This window comes from Alosa alosa, chromosome 2 (genome assembly GCF_017589495.1).
Source record: "Alosa alosa isolate M-15738 ecotype Scorff River chromosome 2, AALO_Geno_1.1, whole genome shotgun sequence".
NCBI classification, from domain to species: Eukaryota; Metazoa; Chordata; class Actinopteri; order Clupeiformes; family Clupeidae; genus Alosa; species Alosa alosa.
In genome coordinates, this window is record NC_063190.1 from 6,263,299 (window position 1) to 6,281,490 (window position 18,192).

Below are 18,192 nucleotides of genomic sequence, written 5' to 3' on the forward strand. Positions count from 1 at the left end.
AATGCAGGGAGCTATATGATTTATAAATCCTTTTCCTAAATACACATCTGAGGCACGTCACTGAAAATGAGCTTGCTAGTTCTCTTCTTGTTTGCTCTTCCTACTACTTTGTCTTGGTACCTTTGCTTGTCTGATGGTCAAACTCACGGCCTCCTCCCTTACTACAGAGGTGGACGGGCTTAGTTTGCTGAGCAGACAGTGGCCTGGATTCCCATTGGAAAGGGGCGTTTAATAGGATAGGTAAAGGATTAGAGGTAAGATGCCCAAGTCCTGCAGCTTTGGCCCAATCCAGTGTGTCTCACCCAAGCATGGGCACAGAGATGCAAGGGTAACACACTCCGGGCCGAGGGGCATCACTTCCGTGTTTTTGGCAAGTGCTTAGGGGATTCACCAAACGGATTGTGGAATATCATCAAGAGTGGAGTACGGATTTAAGAAAGGAAAAAATTCCAGGAAAAAAGAAGGGCCTACTTTTTTTGAGCATTTTTTTTCAGCTTGTGATTCACTTTGTCCAATTGGAAGAATCAAAGCCAATAAATTAAGTTTATTTTTTTTTGTCAAGCTTTTGCCTTCACTACTGGACAGACGTGCGTCCACCCAGTCCTCCGGCTCCTGTCCTCCACTGAGTCGTCTGATCGTCTCCCCTTTAAGTTCTCCTCTACGGGACAATCTCTTACGAGGAGGCCTCCAAAATGGTGTTGATGCCGATGAAGTTCACCTTCCAGAAGAGGGTGAAGCTAGCCCAGAGCCTATGGCTGCTCTCCTGGGCAGCCACGATGGCAGGATCAATCATCTTCTTCCTGGGTTGTTTCCTCAAAATTGAATTACGCAAAAGGGCTGAGGTAGCATATCAATTCTATGGTTTAATTCTTGGCCATTAACGGCAATGGTGGATGATATTTTTTAATTATTATCTAGATCATTTTGATATCTGGATATAAGTATTTAACATTTAATCATTATGATTACAATTGTGACTGTGATTGAGAGTATGATTTATATTATGCTAAATGATATCGTTACATCATCCTCATTTGTCCTTCAGTTATTTATCCCCATCCATTATTTCCTTTTAGGTGAAGTTCAAGAATGTACAATGTTACTATAATGTCAGGATTTGAAAACTCAATATAACTGTCAAGTGTATAATGTGAAAACATAAAGAATGTAGAATGTGTCATTGACATTAACCAACGTGAATATAAATATTGTTTAAGCTGTTAATGAGATTATGGTGGAGCTGTCCTCCATGATGAGCTGTCATATTGGGACAGGTGTATTATAATCAGCCTGCATATGAAGCCCATGTAGAGGCCTAGGCGAAACGAGCTCACAGAAAGGAGGTTACATTTAGATTTGTTTAACTGTAGTGGTTGACAAGTTATTAAGAACCATCTTCAGCAATAGTTGCATGTTGATTTACAATTTACATATATTTGAATTCATATTTTTTTCTTTTAAGAAATTATATGTCAGATTCCATTTCATTATGATAAAGAAACACTAAAATACTTAACAGGAAGTTATCCAGGAATGCATTAGGCTCTGTAACCAACAGCCACAATGTAAACTGTGTAAATATACTAACCAACCAAATTTTAATGGAGAAGGGCATCCATGTTTGTCACATGCACAAACCACTCATGAAGTTCTTATTAGAGGGCTTTGCTGATGTTGTCTGGCAGAGGACAACAACGCTAATGTTACTCTAAATTTGATCAATTTGAGGACAACAAATTGTCTATCCGTTTTCCTACTACATTATGTAACTTCAATGGAAGTAATTGAAAAGCAGTTGTATTTTGACAGAATGACATTTCAGAAAAGAACAACAGAAGCAAACCCACCTCTTATAATGATACCCCCCTCTGACAAATTGTCAGATATTCATAGACAGAATATATATTTGCATCTGATACTGCTATGGAAATATATATTTATTTAATATATATTTCCATAGCAGTATCAAGTGAGATTTTGCTAAGTGCTAAGTGAGAAATTGTCTCTTATGAATGGCATATGTAACATAGTGTAGATGTTTTTCCCTTGTAACCTTCTTAGGCTCAGTGGTCCTGCAGCAGGCCTGATGAACCACGTGGTAGTACTCATTAAAGCCCATAGATGGAGTGCCTGGTTGCTAACGCCAAAACTTCTGTGTTCATTGTTCTGTTTAGATATGACTGTGATGTTTATATGTAGTAAACAGTGTTCTTAAGGCTAAGTGTTTAAAAAGTTTAAGTGTAAATGTAAAGCAACAAAAAGCCATAAGCCCATTGTTGTTACAACAAAGGTAGCTACATATTCCATTGTCACATGACCCAGTAAATTGTTGGTGCTCCCTATCTGCAGGTAATGGAAACCACTACCATTTACATCGTACCTCACACCCTTATGGTGGTGGGCCTTGGCGGTCTGGGAATAAACTACTTTGCCGGACGAATCTGTCAGGATGCCCTGGACCCGACTCGTTTCCCGGCGTGGAAGACCTTCCTGAAGCCCTACTACGCTTTTTCCCTGTTCATCTCCATTCTCATGTTTGTGGCGATGCTCTTGAGTTTCATCATGAAGGGCTCGCTGGAGTCGTCCCTGAAGACCGGCCTTAGGAACGGCATCCGCTACTACAAGGACACGGATACACCTGGCCGCTGTTTCCAGAAGCAGACCATCGACCACCTACAAATGGATTTCGAATGCTGCGGCAACGACGACTACAGGGATTGGTTCGAGGTGCAGTGGATCAGCAATCGTTACCTGGACTTCAGCTCCAAGGAAGTCAAAGAGTGAGTGACAAGGGTGTTGAAATAATAAATATGGAAGAAAGAAGACAGGGTACAAGGGTGCACATAGGCAAACAGGCAATGTAACAGTCCGTGTACTGTAACAGTCAATTAAGCAATAGTAGCTGTAGAGTTGGATGGCCCACAGCACATGCAGCCATTCATATTCCTGAGCACATTCAATCCACCTATCACATACCAAAAGCCTAGACTATTCATCACCGGCTTATGTGTATGCAATGTGGTGTTTCCAAATAGAAATAGACTCTATCCCTAAAAAGCACACATGCAACGATTACTTCTACTGGAGTATTTGTTAAGAATATTTTGAATATGGAGAATTTCAGGATTTGTTGGAAAATCATTCATTCAAGATTAGCCACTGGGATAATATGAATGCTATACCAACATCTAGAGATCAAACAAAATGTCAATTCATCTTCTCAACTCATTCAATCTTTTCTCTGGCAGCCGCATCAAAAGCAACGTGGATGGACGTTACCTGATCGACGGTGTGCCCTTCAGCTGCTGCAACCCCAGCTCCCCTCGACCCTGCATCCACGCCCAACTGACCAACAACACTGCTCACTACAACTATGAGTACCAGACGGAGGAGCTCAACATCTACCTCCGTGGGTGCAGGGAGGCCCTGGTTGGCTACTACGCGGGCCTGATGAACACCATCGGAGGAGTTGTGCTCTCTGTCCTCCTGCTTCAGGTGAGAGTAGAGAACAAACAGAGTAAAGTGTGGTACAGTGACAATGGATAGAGACAAAGAATTCAGTTTTGATCCATGTTCTGGAAAGGAGATTTTTGTTAGATGTGCACACAATAAGATAAGACATAGTGCCAAAACCCCTCTCCAGATGAAACATTTTTTTATTCCTTGTTCAACATTTACGATACGATACGATAAAGTTGTATCGTATCGTATCATATCGTATCGTAACGTATCGTATCGTATCGTAAATGCTGAACAAGGAATAAAAAAATGTTTTATGATGGAGCAATCAAGAGTCAAGCAAGAGTTTGTCAAACATAATTTGTCACAGTCTCTCCTAAAGGGTTGTAGCATTTTTTTCAAACAAAAAAATAATCCAGATGTGTTCTTTAAATAAACATACATTTTAGATGTACAACTTTGTGAGACTGCTAGGTAGTGGACATGAACATGAACATGAAAAGCTACATTGTAGTGTAGACACTTTCTAAAGACTACAAAAAGTAAGCAAATGAATACATATACAGTTTTGTAAGGTTACTCATATTGTGAATTTGTAAAAATAAAAACAACTAAAAAACGAATCATTGAATAATTACTTTCACCAACAAAGCCCCGACCTCTAATTATCATAAAATCACGTCACCTTCTTCCATATTTATCTTGCCCTATACAGAGCTCAGTCCTGGCCAGTCTCAGGTTCCTGCAGACATCTTTGGAGGCCCTGGAGGGCCAGGAGAACGTAGAGGCCGAATCAGAGGGGTACCTCCTGGAAAAGAGCGTGAAGGAGACAGTGATGGAGTATTTGGAGCCTGTGCTCAAACTCCTTCCGATGAACCAGGTGTCCTCTGAGGATGAAGAAGGGTCTGCACCTGCCTGAGACTCAAGATGGCCATCATCTTTTATGTTTCAATAGTGGAAGTGATGTTGTGATACCCCAATGAATATTTGAATTGGTACTGGTAAAAATTGAAATGCAACAACCTCCTGATATCACTTAACTTAAGTGAGCATTCCTGTCTGGAAAGAAGGTGCTGTACAGTATGCCCAACATATACCGTCTTCAGTGGAGCCTGAGTAAAATGTTGACTATTTCCCCATAAAGTAATTTAATGTCAATGGTGAAATAAAACAAAAAATAATGTTGAAACATTTTATACGCAGTTGATGACCTACCTTTTTATGCAGTTTATTGACTTTAGCACCAATCAAACTGGGATCACAGTGAAGAGAATTACTGATCGGGCACATCGAGTCTGCTCCATTTTTATACTTCATTAGTGTGGTTATTATCATCATTTTTGGGGAAACTAAATTGGCCAGTATTTATCTGGCTTTTAATTATGTTCATTTTTCAACCTTAGCACTGACAACAACACCCAACAACAAAAATCTATTTGTGTGTTAAGCAACACAAGAATCCTGTTAAATTATAAAACGCTGGCTGTAGTGACTCATTGCTCTGCTATGTAACTGAAGAAAAAATACAGTACTGTATTCTTGCATAATAAATGTTGAGGTTTTTAAACTGCCTTTTGAGTCATCTGCTTTTTGAAAAGAATGGTAAAGAATTAAGAGATAGTGTGCGGCGACGTTTTTTTTTTTTGTTGTTGTTTATTTTCCCTTGCCAGCACCTTGGAGGGTGTGCATTCTTTTCTATATTTATACATCTGCTTTTTGTACATTTATTTTAATGTAATATAAGGGGTGACATTTTTCCCAACAGTATGTCAGGAGCCCCGAACTCCTGATTATACTATTGATTTACTTCCATTCTATATCTCAAAAGCAGCAACACACACAAATCCCAAATAGTAAGATTCTCAGGTCTACTGTATGGCCAGACCCAGACAAGTACACATACATACAGAGACGCATGCGTGCACAGCCACACACACACACCTGAATGTCAGTAACGGAAATAGGATTATGTAGATTGATGATTGATGTCAGTAATGCAGTGAAAGCCCTGTGTGTCTGTGTCCTCTGCCTGACACCCTTCAAAACTCTGCTAATCCCTGTGGTTAATACCTGAACATGCTGCTCCAGCAGACATTTGTTTAGTGGGGTACTACTATGGGGTTCATTTTTTGACAGAAACCTCAAAATGTTTTCTCAAAATGTTATACATGATTTAAGTCAACTAATATGACACTTTTAAGATACCTTAATATTCACAGAAATTGACGGAGGTTTTAATTATAGCGCTATCCCTCTGATTAAGCAGAACATTGGGCCTTTGTCATCTGCGGTCCGGCCTAATCTGAGGAACCTTGGGGTGACATTTGACAAATCCCTATCTTTTGAAACTCACATCAAAACACTGACCAAATCATGTTTTTTCCACCTACACATGTGGTAGGCTATCTAAGTCAGAACTGGAAATGATTATCCATGCCTTCATTTCCTCCCGTATTGACTATTGCAATTCACTCTTCTCCTCAATCAACAAATCTGTCCTTCACTGCCTGCAATACATTCAAAATGCTGCTGCTAGGCCCCCCGGTCTCTCAGGTCTATCAACCAAAATCCACGCCACTCACTCGTCTGAAGACGTGTGGGGGATAGAGCCTTTGCTGCTATGGCACCCAGACTCTGGAATGTTCTGCCAATCAACATTAGATTTGTTGTATTTTTACTTTATTTTATTTTTTAGACTATTTTACTATGCCTATTGTCTATGCACATTGTAAAGCACTTTGTGACCATGTCTGTGAAAAGCGCTGTATAAATAAATTTTATTGACTCACTTACTTAATTGATAACCTCTATGGGCCTCTAAGGCCTAAGGTCTATGATTATGATCTAGGCTATTTAATGTGATAATATTAACATTTATGATTAAAAAAAATAATTACAAACTATTTTGAAAGTTGATTAATGAAATGTTGAACTTTTAAACCTGTAAACACAGGTAAAGAGGCTGAAGGTAAACCATAGAACATGTCCCTTTTCATTTCAATTAAAAAAAAAGCCACAATCAGATTGGATCACCCCGGCTTCCGTAGTCAAAGTAATCCAGTCTTTACAACAGTTTTTAAAGTCATTTTGGTGTAAAATTTGTTTTCTTTTAGCAACGATATTTTCAGCGCGAGTAACACAGAAGTACATCCGGAAGAAAGGGAAGGGACGATTTTATATCATCTGATGCGCGTCACTGCGATAATTTTATTGGCTCATAGATAGGGAGTTTTAATTAATGTTAAGTGTCTGTCATTGTTGGTAGTAAGCGAGCTAGCTGGCTGAAATCTAGCTAGCTAGCTAGCTTGGAAAAATAGTCCGCCTTGTCATGTTCTGTTATGTTCGCTTCGCGCAGCTGATATAATAGTGTAGCCAGGATACGTATTACAATATACGTGCGTGCGGGAAAACAAGCTTGTAAACAGACAGATACCTTGTTAGCCACTGATGCTGAAGAACACTAACGTTAGCTAACGTTAACCCTACAGGTCACTGCAACTGAGTTGTTACAATTGTATCCAGTTGCAGATTGCTAGCAACAAGCTAGCTGGCTTGCGACAGTTTGTGTCGAAGTAGAAAATACGGAAATGGCATCTACGTATGGCCGACACCAATTAATTGACTGGAGTTAATGGAAAAGAAATCCAAGTTTCGGGCGGCAATGATTGTCTGATACACAGCATTTTGTTGACTTTATATACCTAGAAAGAAAATATTACAGATAACTTCGCTGATATTTTATGCGAGTCTATTTGGGTCGTGTAACCCTTGCAAACAACGAGACGAGCTTATGAAGATTAGTCAAAACAGCAGGATGTCAAAGGGATTTACGGTGGTCATAAGTGAAAAACAAAACAATGCCTGCCATCAATACCAGACAATTCGAGATGATCTCCTGCACTTTATGCCAAAAAACTAGTAATCGGTAGTGTGCATTTCTACTGCTTTACGTGGTATAGTTTAGATGATAAGGTTGTACACCGGAAGAGAAATCTATTCAGCTTGCTGTTCGATTGTGAAATATAAGTTACTTTACATTTCATAAGCACTATGTCTGGAGACAGCAGCAGCAGTAGTGGAGAGGACTCTGATAAAGAGACCAGGAAGAAAGTATGTACTGTCAAACACGAAATCACTAATGGTAAGTAACAAATGAGTTTCACCCACTACCATTAATCTGTCATAAATCTGTGACTTTTCGCTCACTAATGTGCCTCATATTCTGTCAGTGCGATGAATGAGGGCTACACTCGTCTTAGCATTCTGCTGCCGTGATATGTCGCTATTACTACATTACGTTGTATGTTGCTGCAGCTGCAGACCCACCCTGCTGATGGCATTCATGAGAAACCAATATTCTGACTTTTATTGATATTCTGCATTGATGCTCTTTGGTACTTAGTGGCATCTCGGCTATCTGGGGAGAGCCTCAAGTAGCCTTTGTGTATCTGTGTGTCTCACTGTATATTTAACTTTGCCCTACAGCAAACCTTACAGGGTACACTGAAAAAGTGGGTGTGGAGAACTTTGAACTTCTGAAAGTGCTGGGCACTGGAGGTAAGATGCATAATACTGATTCATTCTTGCTGGGTTTTTTTTGTGTGTTTTAAGATCCAAAGCCACCCTCAACCGATTGATCAACTTTACCCTCAAATGGGTGTAGCCTATGTTCATTTGGGAATGTATGCTGTAGGACCAGGCCTGTATGTACATGTGCTCTCTGCTGTGTGGATGACTGATAACTCTATGGGGCCGGAATGAGAATCAAGCATGCCAATGGAAGCAATAGTGTTGCTCCTGTACTGTCCCTTTGTTTTTTCTGGTTGTTTTCACATTTATCATAATTTTTTTTAATGTCTTTTCTTTTCCTGTGCTGTGCAGCTTATGGAAAAGTGTTCCTCGTGAGGAAGACAAGTGGTCATGATGAAGGGAAGCTTTATGCTATGAAGGTCAGTACTGCAGCTCCAGTCTGATTATCCAGTGTTGTATACACACAGTGGGCCCTTCTTCAACACACACCTGATATTTTATTATAGAAATCTTAATGATCCTAAAAGGTGCTGTTATTACCCAGTGTGGTTTAATCCTAATCACGAGGAAGTATATCGCTCAGTGTTTCTTGGCCGATGTTCAGATGTGCACTCCCTTTATGCTCTCCCTCATAAGTGGACGCACCCATGTTCAGTTAAAAGTGTAATAATGGGGAAGATCAGACTAGGTGGATCCCTTTTGTCATTCTGTCTTAATTAGAGTACCTTCATCTGTAGGTTTTGAAGAAAGCAGCCATTGTACAAAAGGCAAAGACTGCCGAACACACACGGACTGAAAGACAAGTTTTGGAGCACATTCGTCAGTCTCCCTTTTTAGTTACACTGCACTATGCCTTCCAAACGCAGACGAAATTGCACCTTATACTTGGTAGGTACTTTTTAGACATAAAAGCATGACACATTTGACATTATGGTTTTTGTATGTTTTTTTGGGGCTTTGTTTAAAAAATGATGTGTCTCGATGCATGTTTCAGGTGCTTGGTTTACTTGGTTGTGCTGCAGTACTGTGTTGCAGGGATATTATTAAGATATACCATGCTGTCTCTTCTAGACTATGTTAGTGGTGGGGAGATGTTTACCCATCTTTACCAACGAGACCACTTCTCTGAAGATGAAGTTCGGATCTACATCGGAGAGATCATCCTGGCCTTGGAGCATCTGCACAAGGTAGGACCCTCAGCAAGTGTTGAATGTCTGTCAGACTTGTGCAACAGGATAATCTCTCTTGGACAAACTGAATTATACTATAACTATAAACGTTTGACTCTCTGCTGTGGAAACAGTGCAAAATTCTGTTCTGGGCTAAAGAAAATGAGTTTGGAAATGATCCATTTTCGGGTTTACAAGTCCCGGTCTAGCGTCCAGGTATGCATGTATTGTCTTGCCAAGTATGACATAATTCAGAGGTAATGTCAAGAACAAACAGCAACTCTGCACGAAGACACAATCTTTGCTCCTCACTTAAGTTCAATTCATTGAGAAAGAGCTCAGGATTTGTTTCTGTTGGATAACTAGGCTACTTTTTGAATTTTCTGTATTGGTGATCTTAATTTTTTAAGTCTGAGCTTCATGTTAAGGGTACCAGCTGATCCTGAAAAGTGTTAAAGGTTCTGAAGGCCATTGTAAAAAGTCCATTGAATTCACAGGCTTGTGTTCAGATTCCTCAGGAGGTGCAAGGCATGCATTAGGGCATGCACCAAAATATCAACCAGAACCATTTGCAAGGAGACTGACTGAGCTTGCCTGCTCTGTGTATTTGTGGCTGGCAGATATGCTAATGGGATTGATTATATCTTGTCAGTAGCACGCATGGGTTGTAGCGTCACATTTCATTTTGTCAGAGCAACTGAAGGCCTTGTAGGTCCTCAGAGACCCTGTGTTTTCTGATTTTTTAAAAACATGCTCAGCTTCTCCCAGGGCTTCAGTACTGCACATATTTTAACTAGGGGTTTTAAGCATGCAAGTTTGGTAGTCTTTATATGTTGTAGATCTCCATGTTGTTTGCAATTGACTGTTTTTATCTTCTTTTGTGTTACATTTGACCGTGATATTATGTCAAGTAATTTATACTGCGAAGAATTGAATCTATTGACATACCACTCAGAGTTTGTAAGTGTTTTGTTGTAAGCATCGCTGCCTTCTTTACACAATGGGGCTTCGATTGTTGTACGGTCGGTGTAATAATGAGCCTTTCTGCACTTGTGGTGCATTTCTACTTACAGATGAAAATCTCTTGAAACACAGATGGAAATATGTGGACCAAATGAGTAGAATTTACATTGAATTGTAACCAAAAAATAATGAAGTCATTCTTGTCCACCGGAATCAGTTTTAGAAAAAAAATGAGGAAATGGACATAATTTGTAGTCTGCAGTTGTAGCAGCTGATGAAACTTGCATGTGTGCACCCACCTAGGTCGTGGCATGAGTTTTGTACAAGCCTTGCTCCTTGACTATTCAGATAGGGGGAAAAAAACTGCTTCCAGGCATGTCATGGTATTCCAGTTTTAGTAACTGGATGAAAACACACACACACACACACACACACTGTTCACTCTGTTCACTGTACAGCACTGCTGTGTCCACATGGAGAACTCCATTTTGATGGTTGAACACTGAACACAGAAAACAAATTTGCAGCCAGCCTATATTGTTTTTAATCGGCGAAAGGTTGACACACACAAATATGATACTAAAAACATCACCATGTCATCATATCAAGTACACAATGTGATCAACTGAAACAGGTGTGGGCCGGCTACATTGTCTATTGATAATGGCAGTTTCACTACAGTCAAAACCAGTGTAAGATGCGTACAGCATCATGGGAAATAGGAACCAAGACGGGCACAGTACCCCATTAGGCACCCTGTCTGTCTTATGTGATTTGCAATGCAACAACCTTTTTAAATGAAAGTGTGTAAGCTGACTGACAGAAGAATAAGTTTTCTGACCGGCTTGTCCGAAAGCAAGTATCCTTCCTGTCACCTCTGTATGAAATGTTAAGCAGTTGTGCTGTAGCTTGTCCATTTCGAACAAGCACACTGAAAAACGACACAATGCCTTGGCCAAATGTGATGATGTGTGGTGATTTTGAATGGCTGCTCTGAGAATGTGTTTTTAAGCTTTGGGGGGGAAATATGTCTGCATGATTGAGGAAAAACTGTAAGGTTGTCAAGCTGTAAATGGCTCCACTTTAAAGGAATTACGGAGCACAAATTAGCCATTTAAATGTAATGGCCTTGCTGCTGTTCTGTCAAGGCTCCCCAGCAGAATGCCTTTATTACAGCTTTGGGTACTTGTCAGTGTTGTAGTTGTACGGTGTTCTTTATTTTGATTCTGTTTGGCACAATCTTTTCAGCTTGGCATTGTGTACCGTGACATCAAACTGGAAAATATCCTGTTGGACAACGAGGGGCATGTGGTGCTGACTGACTTTGGCTTGAGTAAGGAGTTCCTGGAGGAAGAGGTACTGTTGTCTTTGTACTCAGATTATGTGATTAAACTGACTACAGCTAAACCAAACCAACCTAGTGAGACATCTCTGCTTGGATGGTGGGGGAGGCTGTATCTGTATTCAATATTTTGTCAAGCAAATACACATATACACTCAATAATAGCATCATACAGTCAAGAATAAAGACACAGATAATTGTTTTATTCAGTCCAGTTGCCCAGATGTCTCCAAGGATGTAGTTATCTTATACATTGGAATTTTAAAAAATCACTGATCTTTTGGACCATTTGTTTGCGTTAGTTAGAAAAAACCCTCCAGCCTCTCCACAGATTATGCCTCTGAAATAAGTAATCTTGGAGGTATGTGACAAAATCTTTATACTTTATACCCGATGAGTCTATATCAGAAACATTTGTAACTGCAATTCACAAGAAAACATGGTCAACATGAGCTTTACCAGACAAATATTAATGAGACTAAGATTAATACATCCAAATTTAATGATGATGAGGCAGTAGAATGGTGCCACCGTTTTGAAACAAATGTTACACAAATGGAATTTAAAACTCTGACCTTACTTTGAAGAAAGAAGAAAGCCAAAGACAAGCTATGACAAGATGATCAGTATTTTTATCATGCATATAGAATAAGGTGGCTTGAATTTTTACACTAGACATTTGTTAGATTTGATAAGAGCTAGGGCCAGTGTAAAATAAAAAACTAGCATTTCTGTCAACTATGTTTATTTTTGAACCAGACACTCATATCCACTATGTTTATTTTTGAACCAGACACTCAGGCACACAATGTATGCCATTTTTTTTAATACCTTCAAATTGGTCATTGGTTCTGACCTCAGTGTTCTAATGGAACACTCTGTGTTAGCAGAAAGAGAGGACCTACTCGTTCTGTGGCACTATTGAGTACATGGCGCCTGAGATTATCCGTGGGAAGTCGGGACATGGCAAGGTAAGAGGGCTTCCAGCCTTTCATGCACTCTGAATGCAAAGTTATTCTCGTCTTATGCCCACCTGATCTGGTGTATAACACTATACTGTATGTCCTCTCTGCTATAAGCTCAGACTACAGGACCATTGTGGTGTTTGTAAATGCTGCATCAATGGGGTTTTCTATTATACAGTGAACAAAATAATTTTGAAATCTCATTGAGTTGTCACAAGACACACAAACGCATAAGAATGGCTGCCAGTTGAGCTTTCTTACTCGTGACATTTAGTTAGCTTTGTAATTGTGATGTTATTAGCGAGTGTCGGGCTGAGCTGCATCATGGGAAATGGAGCATTCGTTGGCAATTATTGCCGTCTGTGTACTCTAGAGTGATTCTCCATCCATGCTAAAACATGGCAGACAATTGACCTCAAAACCTAGACAAAGGCTGTTTAAGCGGGTAAAATTGACTGAACAGCTATGTGCAACTAATCAAGGGCACCATTGATGAAGTGTCGCCTAGACCTGCTCCAATTTGGGTCTGCTTTGTCCTTCTGTGTCCTGTCAATACTGTTTTTTGTCCTTTCTGTTCCTTGTCATTTTTGTGCATCCTCACAAACTCAACCCTGTTTCATTCCTGTCTGTGCTCTCCCATTGCTGTGCAGTCGGTGGATTGGTGGAGTTTGGGGATCCTCATGTTTGAGCTGCTGACTGGAGCTTCGCCGTTCACCTTGGAGGGTGAGAGGAATACGCAGAGCGAGGTGTCCAAGTGAGTCACTGTCTGTCAGAGCCACTTCCACAAGCTTCCCACGCTCACTGAAATCCTTTGTTGTTTTGAAATTGGAATTTTCCAAAAGTCATTAAATTCAGTAGAATTCATAGAATTTGATTTTGTCTTATGTACAATGAAATAATCATACTCTTCCATGGATAATTTTGCAATTTTACTTGAATTGACATAGCCTCACTAGCCTATTAGAAAAGGAGTGAAAAGGTTGCATTGGGATTAAAGTATGCAATTTTGTGCTCTGGGTTATTTAAGGACATGGACATTTCAGTAAGGTCCTTGAAAAGACGTGGAAACATTTTTCAATGCTAATGAAAATTGGTAGCAACCCTGCTCCAGTCATCTGTCCACATACAGTGTACTCATTTGTCCTGCCCTGTGTCCATCTTATCTCTCGTCCCTCTCTCTGTCTGTGTCTCAGGCGGATCCTGCGCTGCGAGCCCCCGTTCCCGTCCATCATCAGTCTCCTGGCGCAGGACCTCCTGAGGAAGCTGCTGGTCAAAGACCCTCACAAGCGACTCGGCTCAGGACCCAAGGGTGCTGACGACATCAAGACTCATCCGTTCTTTAAGGTCCTCACACCACCACTCTTCTATCTATAACACTCATTAACTTCTTTAACACTAGGTATATAGAATACCGTAATTACCCAACTATTAGCCGAAGTTTATACATTGATTTTGCTAAATTTCTTCAGCTATGAGGTTAATACACGGGGGCAGTTAATATGGTATTAATATGTTTTTTTGTTTTTTTAACTTGCATAAAACACTGTCCTGCGGTTTATACACAATGCGGCTAATACACAGGAAATTACTGTAGATCTGACTGTGTATTCTGTGATGTATTGATTTTTCAGATGCTCAGTGTCAGAGCAGATGTTTAGAATGAATACCCCTTTATGTGGAGAATAACAATCCAGCTTATATAAAAAAAAAAAACACGTTTCTTTTACTTTATATTCTTTTAAGGGAATCAATCTTGCCTCACCAGATTATAGTGTTCTGGTTTTAGAAAGAAAGAAAGAAAGAAAGAAAAGAAAGCTGCTGTCTGCCATCTTGAGTGGAGGGTTGTAGCCAGCCAGCATACTAGTGAGTTACGGCGGTGGGGGGGGGGGGGGGGTTGGTTGGTGCAGGTCGGCATGAGGCTCTCAGAGGTATTATATGTACTGAAGTACAGAAATGAAATGTACGATCATACATTACAAATGAGGGGGAGCTCTGTTGAAGCCATTTCTCTTTTTTCCCTGATGGTAATTACCATATAGAGACAGCATGACTTCACCTAAAGATCCATCAGCTGCTCTAACTAGACAAGGAAATAGTTAGGGTTTAAGTATATAAACTGATGGTAATTTTGATACCATAGATTTAATAGAGACCCAGTCAGACCAATAGTATGAAAAATCAGGAACAGAGTTTATTTACAATGATGTGCATCAAGGGAGAGACAGCATGACTTCACCTAAAGATCCATCAGCTGCTCTAACTAGACAAGGAAATAGTTAGGGTTTAAGTATCCTTCCAGGCTGACGGGAGATGGCGTTGGTCATCCCATCTCATGTGGACTACACTGAATCAGACCCTGATTAGTGGCAGCCTGGCAATCCGGAGCAGATAGCTACTGACGCAGCCATGCAGAACAGTGAAACACTGCAAAGTCATAATATTCCTGCTTATCTCTAAACACAGTCACACACAGATATACACAGGGACAGTACAGATATCATACAGTCATTACATAGAATCATACTTTTAGTATCAAAGTGACCCACTAATGAGAAATGCAGAACATTAAACCACATATTGGAATATTGTACATAATGTTCTAATTCACTTTCTCTCAGTCCCCCTTTTTCAGCCTTTATGGCTGGAACATTTCATCAAATAGTGCCACTGGGAAAATGCACAAAATATAAATGATTATATTTCTGAAACAATTGTTTCATCAAAGTTAGTCAGATCCAAATAAGCAGGTACATGACTAGATATATGATTTAACTGATTTCTTCATAAGTCATGAAAAATAGCTACACATGATTGGTGTACAATAACAACCACAGTAAATCAAAAATAATATATTTGATCAATCCCCCTAAACTATTCAGAAACTTGTCTATATAATTTCTATATAAGGTTGGGATAATCCCATTGGTGTACCACCTTTTCAGATTATCAACCGAGGCATCAGGACATAAATCACATGTATATAAAAATAATAAGTTCTGAATCAAATACTCTCAAGTTCCCCTTTGACACCAAACAATATCACAAATCTGATTGAATTAGAATGAGCCTACTATTTAACTGAGAGTAATGCAGTAATTGTGTCTCTTTACCATGTGTTTACTTAGGCAAAGCTGAATATAAAACCAAAACACATAAGAAATGTCTCTCAGCAATTCTCAAATAGAACCCAATAAAGGAAATGAATCAAATGAAACAACATGGTTGCATGTATAAAAGTGGCCCTGACTGTCTTGATTTCTCACAGGGTGTGAAGAAAAGTTTACATACCACAGAGTACCAGTGATTACCAGACATTAACCAAACAGTTTAAGGGCGGGGGGAAAACAATAGACAAAAGAAATAGGAAAAAGTAGAGTCTGTAAGGCTCCCCCTTTTGATCACTGATTGCACCTGAAACAAAACACATAGATATACATATCTGGGCCCAAGGCCCCAGTAGTGCTTCCTAAGTTTCAGCTAACATTTATTAAAAGATTTCAATTGCAATACTGCTATGATCAGTCACCAAATTAGTAATTAGCAATGAAATATAAATTCACATGATCATGATCTTCATGGATACTCTTTTTTTCTTGTGTGCCTCATATCAAGAATTGTTTATCATACAGCAAAGCTAAGTTATCTTAACCTTTTTCCACATTGTTTAAAGCAGGCCTAAAGGAATGTTTTAAAGAATTTGATTAGCACTTTATTCTGAACATATTCTGAACGTCTGAAACAAATGAAAGGTGTGTTTTATTTTATTTTATTGTATTGCTGTATCCAAAATAATTGTAAACGATATGGTCTAGTATGTATGTCATCATACCACATTATCATCTTGATACTGGTTTGCATAGCTGCAAAAACGTTGTAAAACCTTTTCCATGTCAATGATGAGAAAAAATAATAATAATACCAATATAACAACTGCAGTGGGTGTGTTGTTAATAAACATATGAACCTATTAGTTCAAAATGAGTTCGGTGTAGTGAAGTGAACATAAACAACCTCGCATCCTCCATGAAAGAAAAAGCTATCTTTAATCATAACTTTATGCACTGCAAGAGCTAGCTGTCTATGTTATCAGACTACTCTTAATCAGACTCCCCCTTATGATCTGCAGCAAGGCTACAAGATTATTCCCTTAGCTAAAGTGTTGTCGCGTATAACACTGTGTCCTAGAGCTAAGTGCGTCATAGCATCAACAATTTAATAAATTCACTGCTGTTGGTAAGATTACAACTTTGCTAAACTGGCCCTTAAGTATGAATTTAACTGATATGCTTCAACTCTTGTCAGTGTTGTCACTGCCAGAAGCACGATATTGTGGAGCAATGCTTAATACATATGTCCAAGCTACAAGTTCTGCCACTTGTGCCCCTCATTTATCCAGAACCTTCTCTGCCCTCAGAACCTGTATGTCTTCCACTGTCGCCCATTCAGCCAGTCGCTCACCATAGTGTATGGTGGCATCACTCAAAGCAGGACCTGGCAGGGCTCAAGGCCTACACACCTAGCCAATCAACAGTCAAAACACATCTGTGTCTACCTTGAAGCAGGAACATAGCGGCCGCATGGCTTCCAGTGTTTGCGGCCTACACGTGGAACAGGATAACTTGGGTCAGGTTCTATTAGCATGGGGAGCAGGGAGCTTGGGGAAACAATTAGCCTGTATTTAAGCAAAATGGTCATACTTTCTATGGGACCTTCATTAAATTTATAACTGGAAAATGTAAACCAAAACTGGAATATGTAATCTGATATAATTAACATACCCATCATCTCGCATATGTGCTCCTGTGACTTGTAGTGGATTGGGGAGAGCAAGGATGGCCTTGATGCTTTGGTCCAGGCATTCAACACTCTTTATAGCACAGCACACAGCATTTCATTTTCCCTGCAAAGCTTCACTAAATTTAGTTACAACAACAGATATTCCTAGGTGGAGATATCAGATATCAAAATGTATATAAAACACTGGAGGATGATGTAGGAGGTTGTGACCCTATGACATTTTAGTCATTGATTAAATCAAAGTAATGTGAGGCTAACCGTGTAAATATACACTTTAGATCATCACAAATAGCATGCAAAACTGTCATTTCCCTCACCAATGAGCACTACTGCTACCAAATAGCCCTCCTAATAGTTTTTCTATTTAGGATGAATCAACCCTGAGCCTACTCAATCTGGTTTTCTTTTTATCCAAAGACTACTATTACAAAATAGCCCTCCTAGTAGTTTTTCTATTTAGGATGAATCAACCCTGAGCCTGCTCGATCTGGGTTTCTTTTCATCCAAAGACTACTACTACAAAATAGCCTCGACTCTCTTTGAAGGAGATTTTTATTTTTTTTATTTTATTTTACTCACCGAATGTTCGCCTTTTTGCTTTATCACTGGTTCTCGCTCCGACGTCTCAGGAGAATTCCCTTTCAGTAGGATCCCGTCACCGGGGGTCAGAAGATCAGCCATCTCGCCTTGCTGTCTCAGACAACTAAGGGCTTTCAGGATTCCAAATCCAAGGTGCCAGACCTCACCGTGTACGGTTTTTCAGAAAGCTCGTTCTGACCCCAGATGTTGGAATCCTGGGACCTCTCGCAATTCTGTTAGGTAAATCAATTCGGAATCAAGATAATGAGACAGGAGCCAGTGATCAAAATCATCCAATTATATTGAATCTTTGCAAAAAGAGTGAGGATAGTACAACCATAGCTGGTTGAAACAAAGAGCTTTACATTCTAAGAGTGCTTATACAGTA

The 18,192-nt window shown here is 39.7% G+C and overlaps 2 protein-coding genes across 2 annotated transcripts in view; both read left to right on the top strand.

Moving 5' to 3' along the window:
- The first annotated feature begins 258 nt into the window (after positions 1-258).
- rom1a (retinal outer segment membrane protein 1a) lies at positions 259-5,030 on the top strand. The gene is made up of 4 exons (XM_048236906.1): positions 259-842; positions 2,350-2,780; positions 3,249-3,495; positions 4,175-5,030. The coding sequence occupies exons 1-4, from the start codon at positions 693-695 to the stop codon at positions 4,376-4,378; spliced, it is 1,032 nt and encodes a 343-aa protein (XP_048092863.1). The 5' UTR covers positions 259-692; the 3' UTR covers positions 4,379-5,030.
- Positions 5,031-6,524: 1,494 nt separating this feature from the next.
- Positions 6,525-18,192, top strand: part of rps6ka4 (ribosomal protein S6 kinase, polypeptide 4) — a 25,248-nt gene continuing 13,580 nt past the window's right edge. Inside the window, exons 1-9 of the mRNA XM_048230414.1 lie at positions 6,525-7,600; positions 7,945-8,016; positions 8,341-8,408; positions 8,727-8,877; positions 9,061-9,176; positions 11,370-11,477; positions 12,354-12,434; positions 13,079-13,182; positions 13,622-13,772. Coding sequence (XP_048086371.1) covers positions 7,510-7,600; positions 7,945-8,016; positions 8,341-8,408; positions 8,727-8,877; positions 9,061-9,176; positions 11,370-11,477; positions 12,354-12,434; positions 13,079-13,182; positions 13,622-13,772 — 942 coding nt within the window. The 5' untranslated portion in view covers positions 6,525-7,509. The remainder of the gene's footprint in view (positions 7,601-7,944; positions 8,017-8,340; positions 8,409-8,726; positions 8,878-9,060; positions 9,177-11,369; positions 11,478-12,353; positions 12,435-13,078; positions 13,183-13,621; positions 13,773-18,192) is intronic.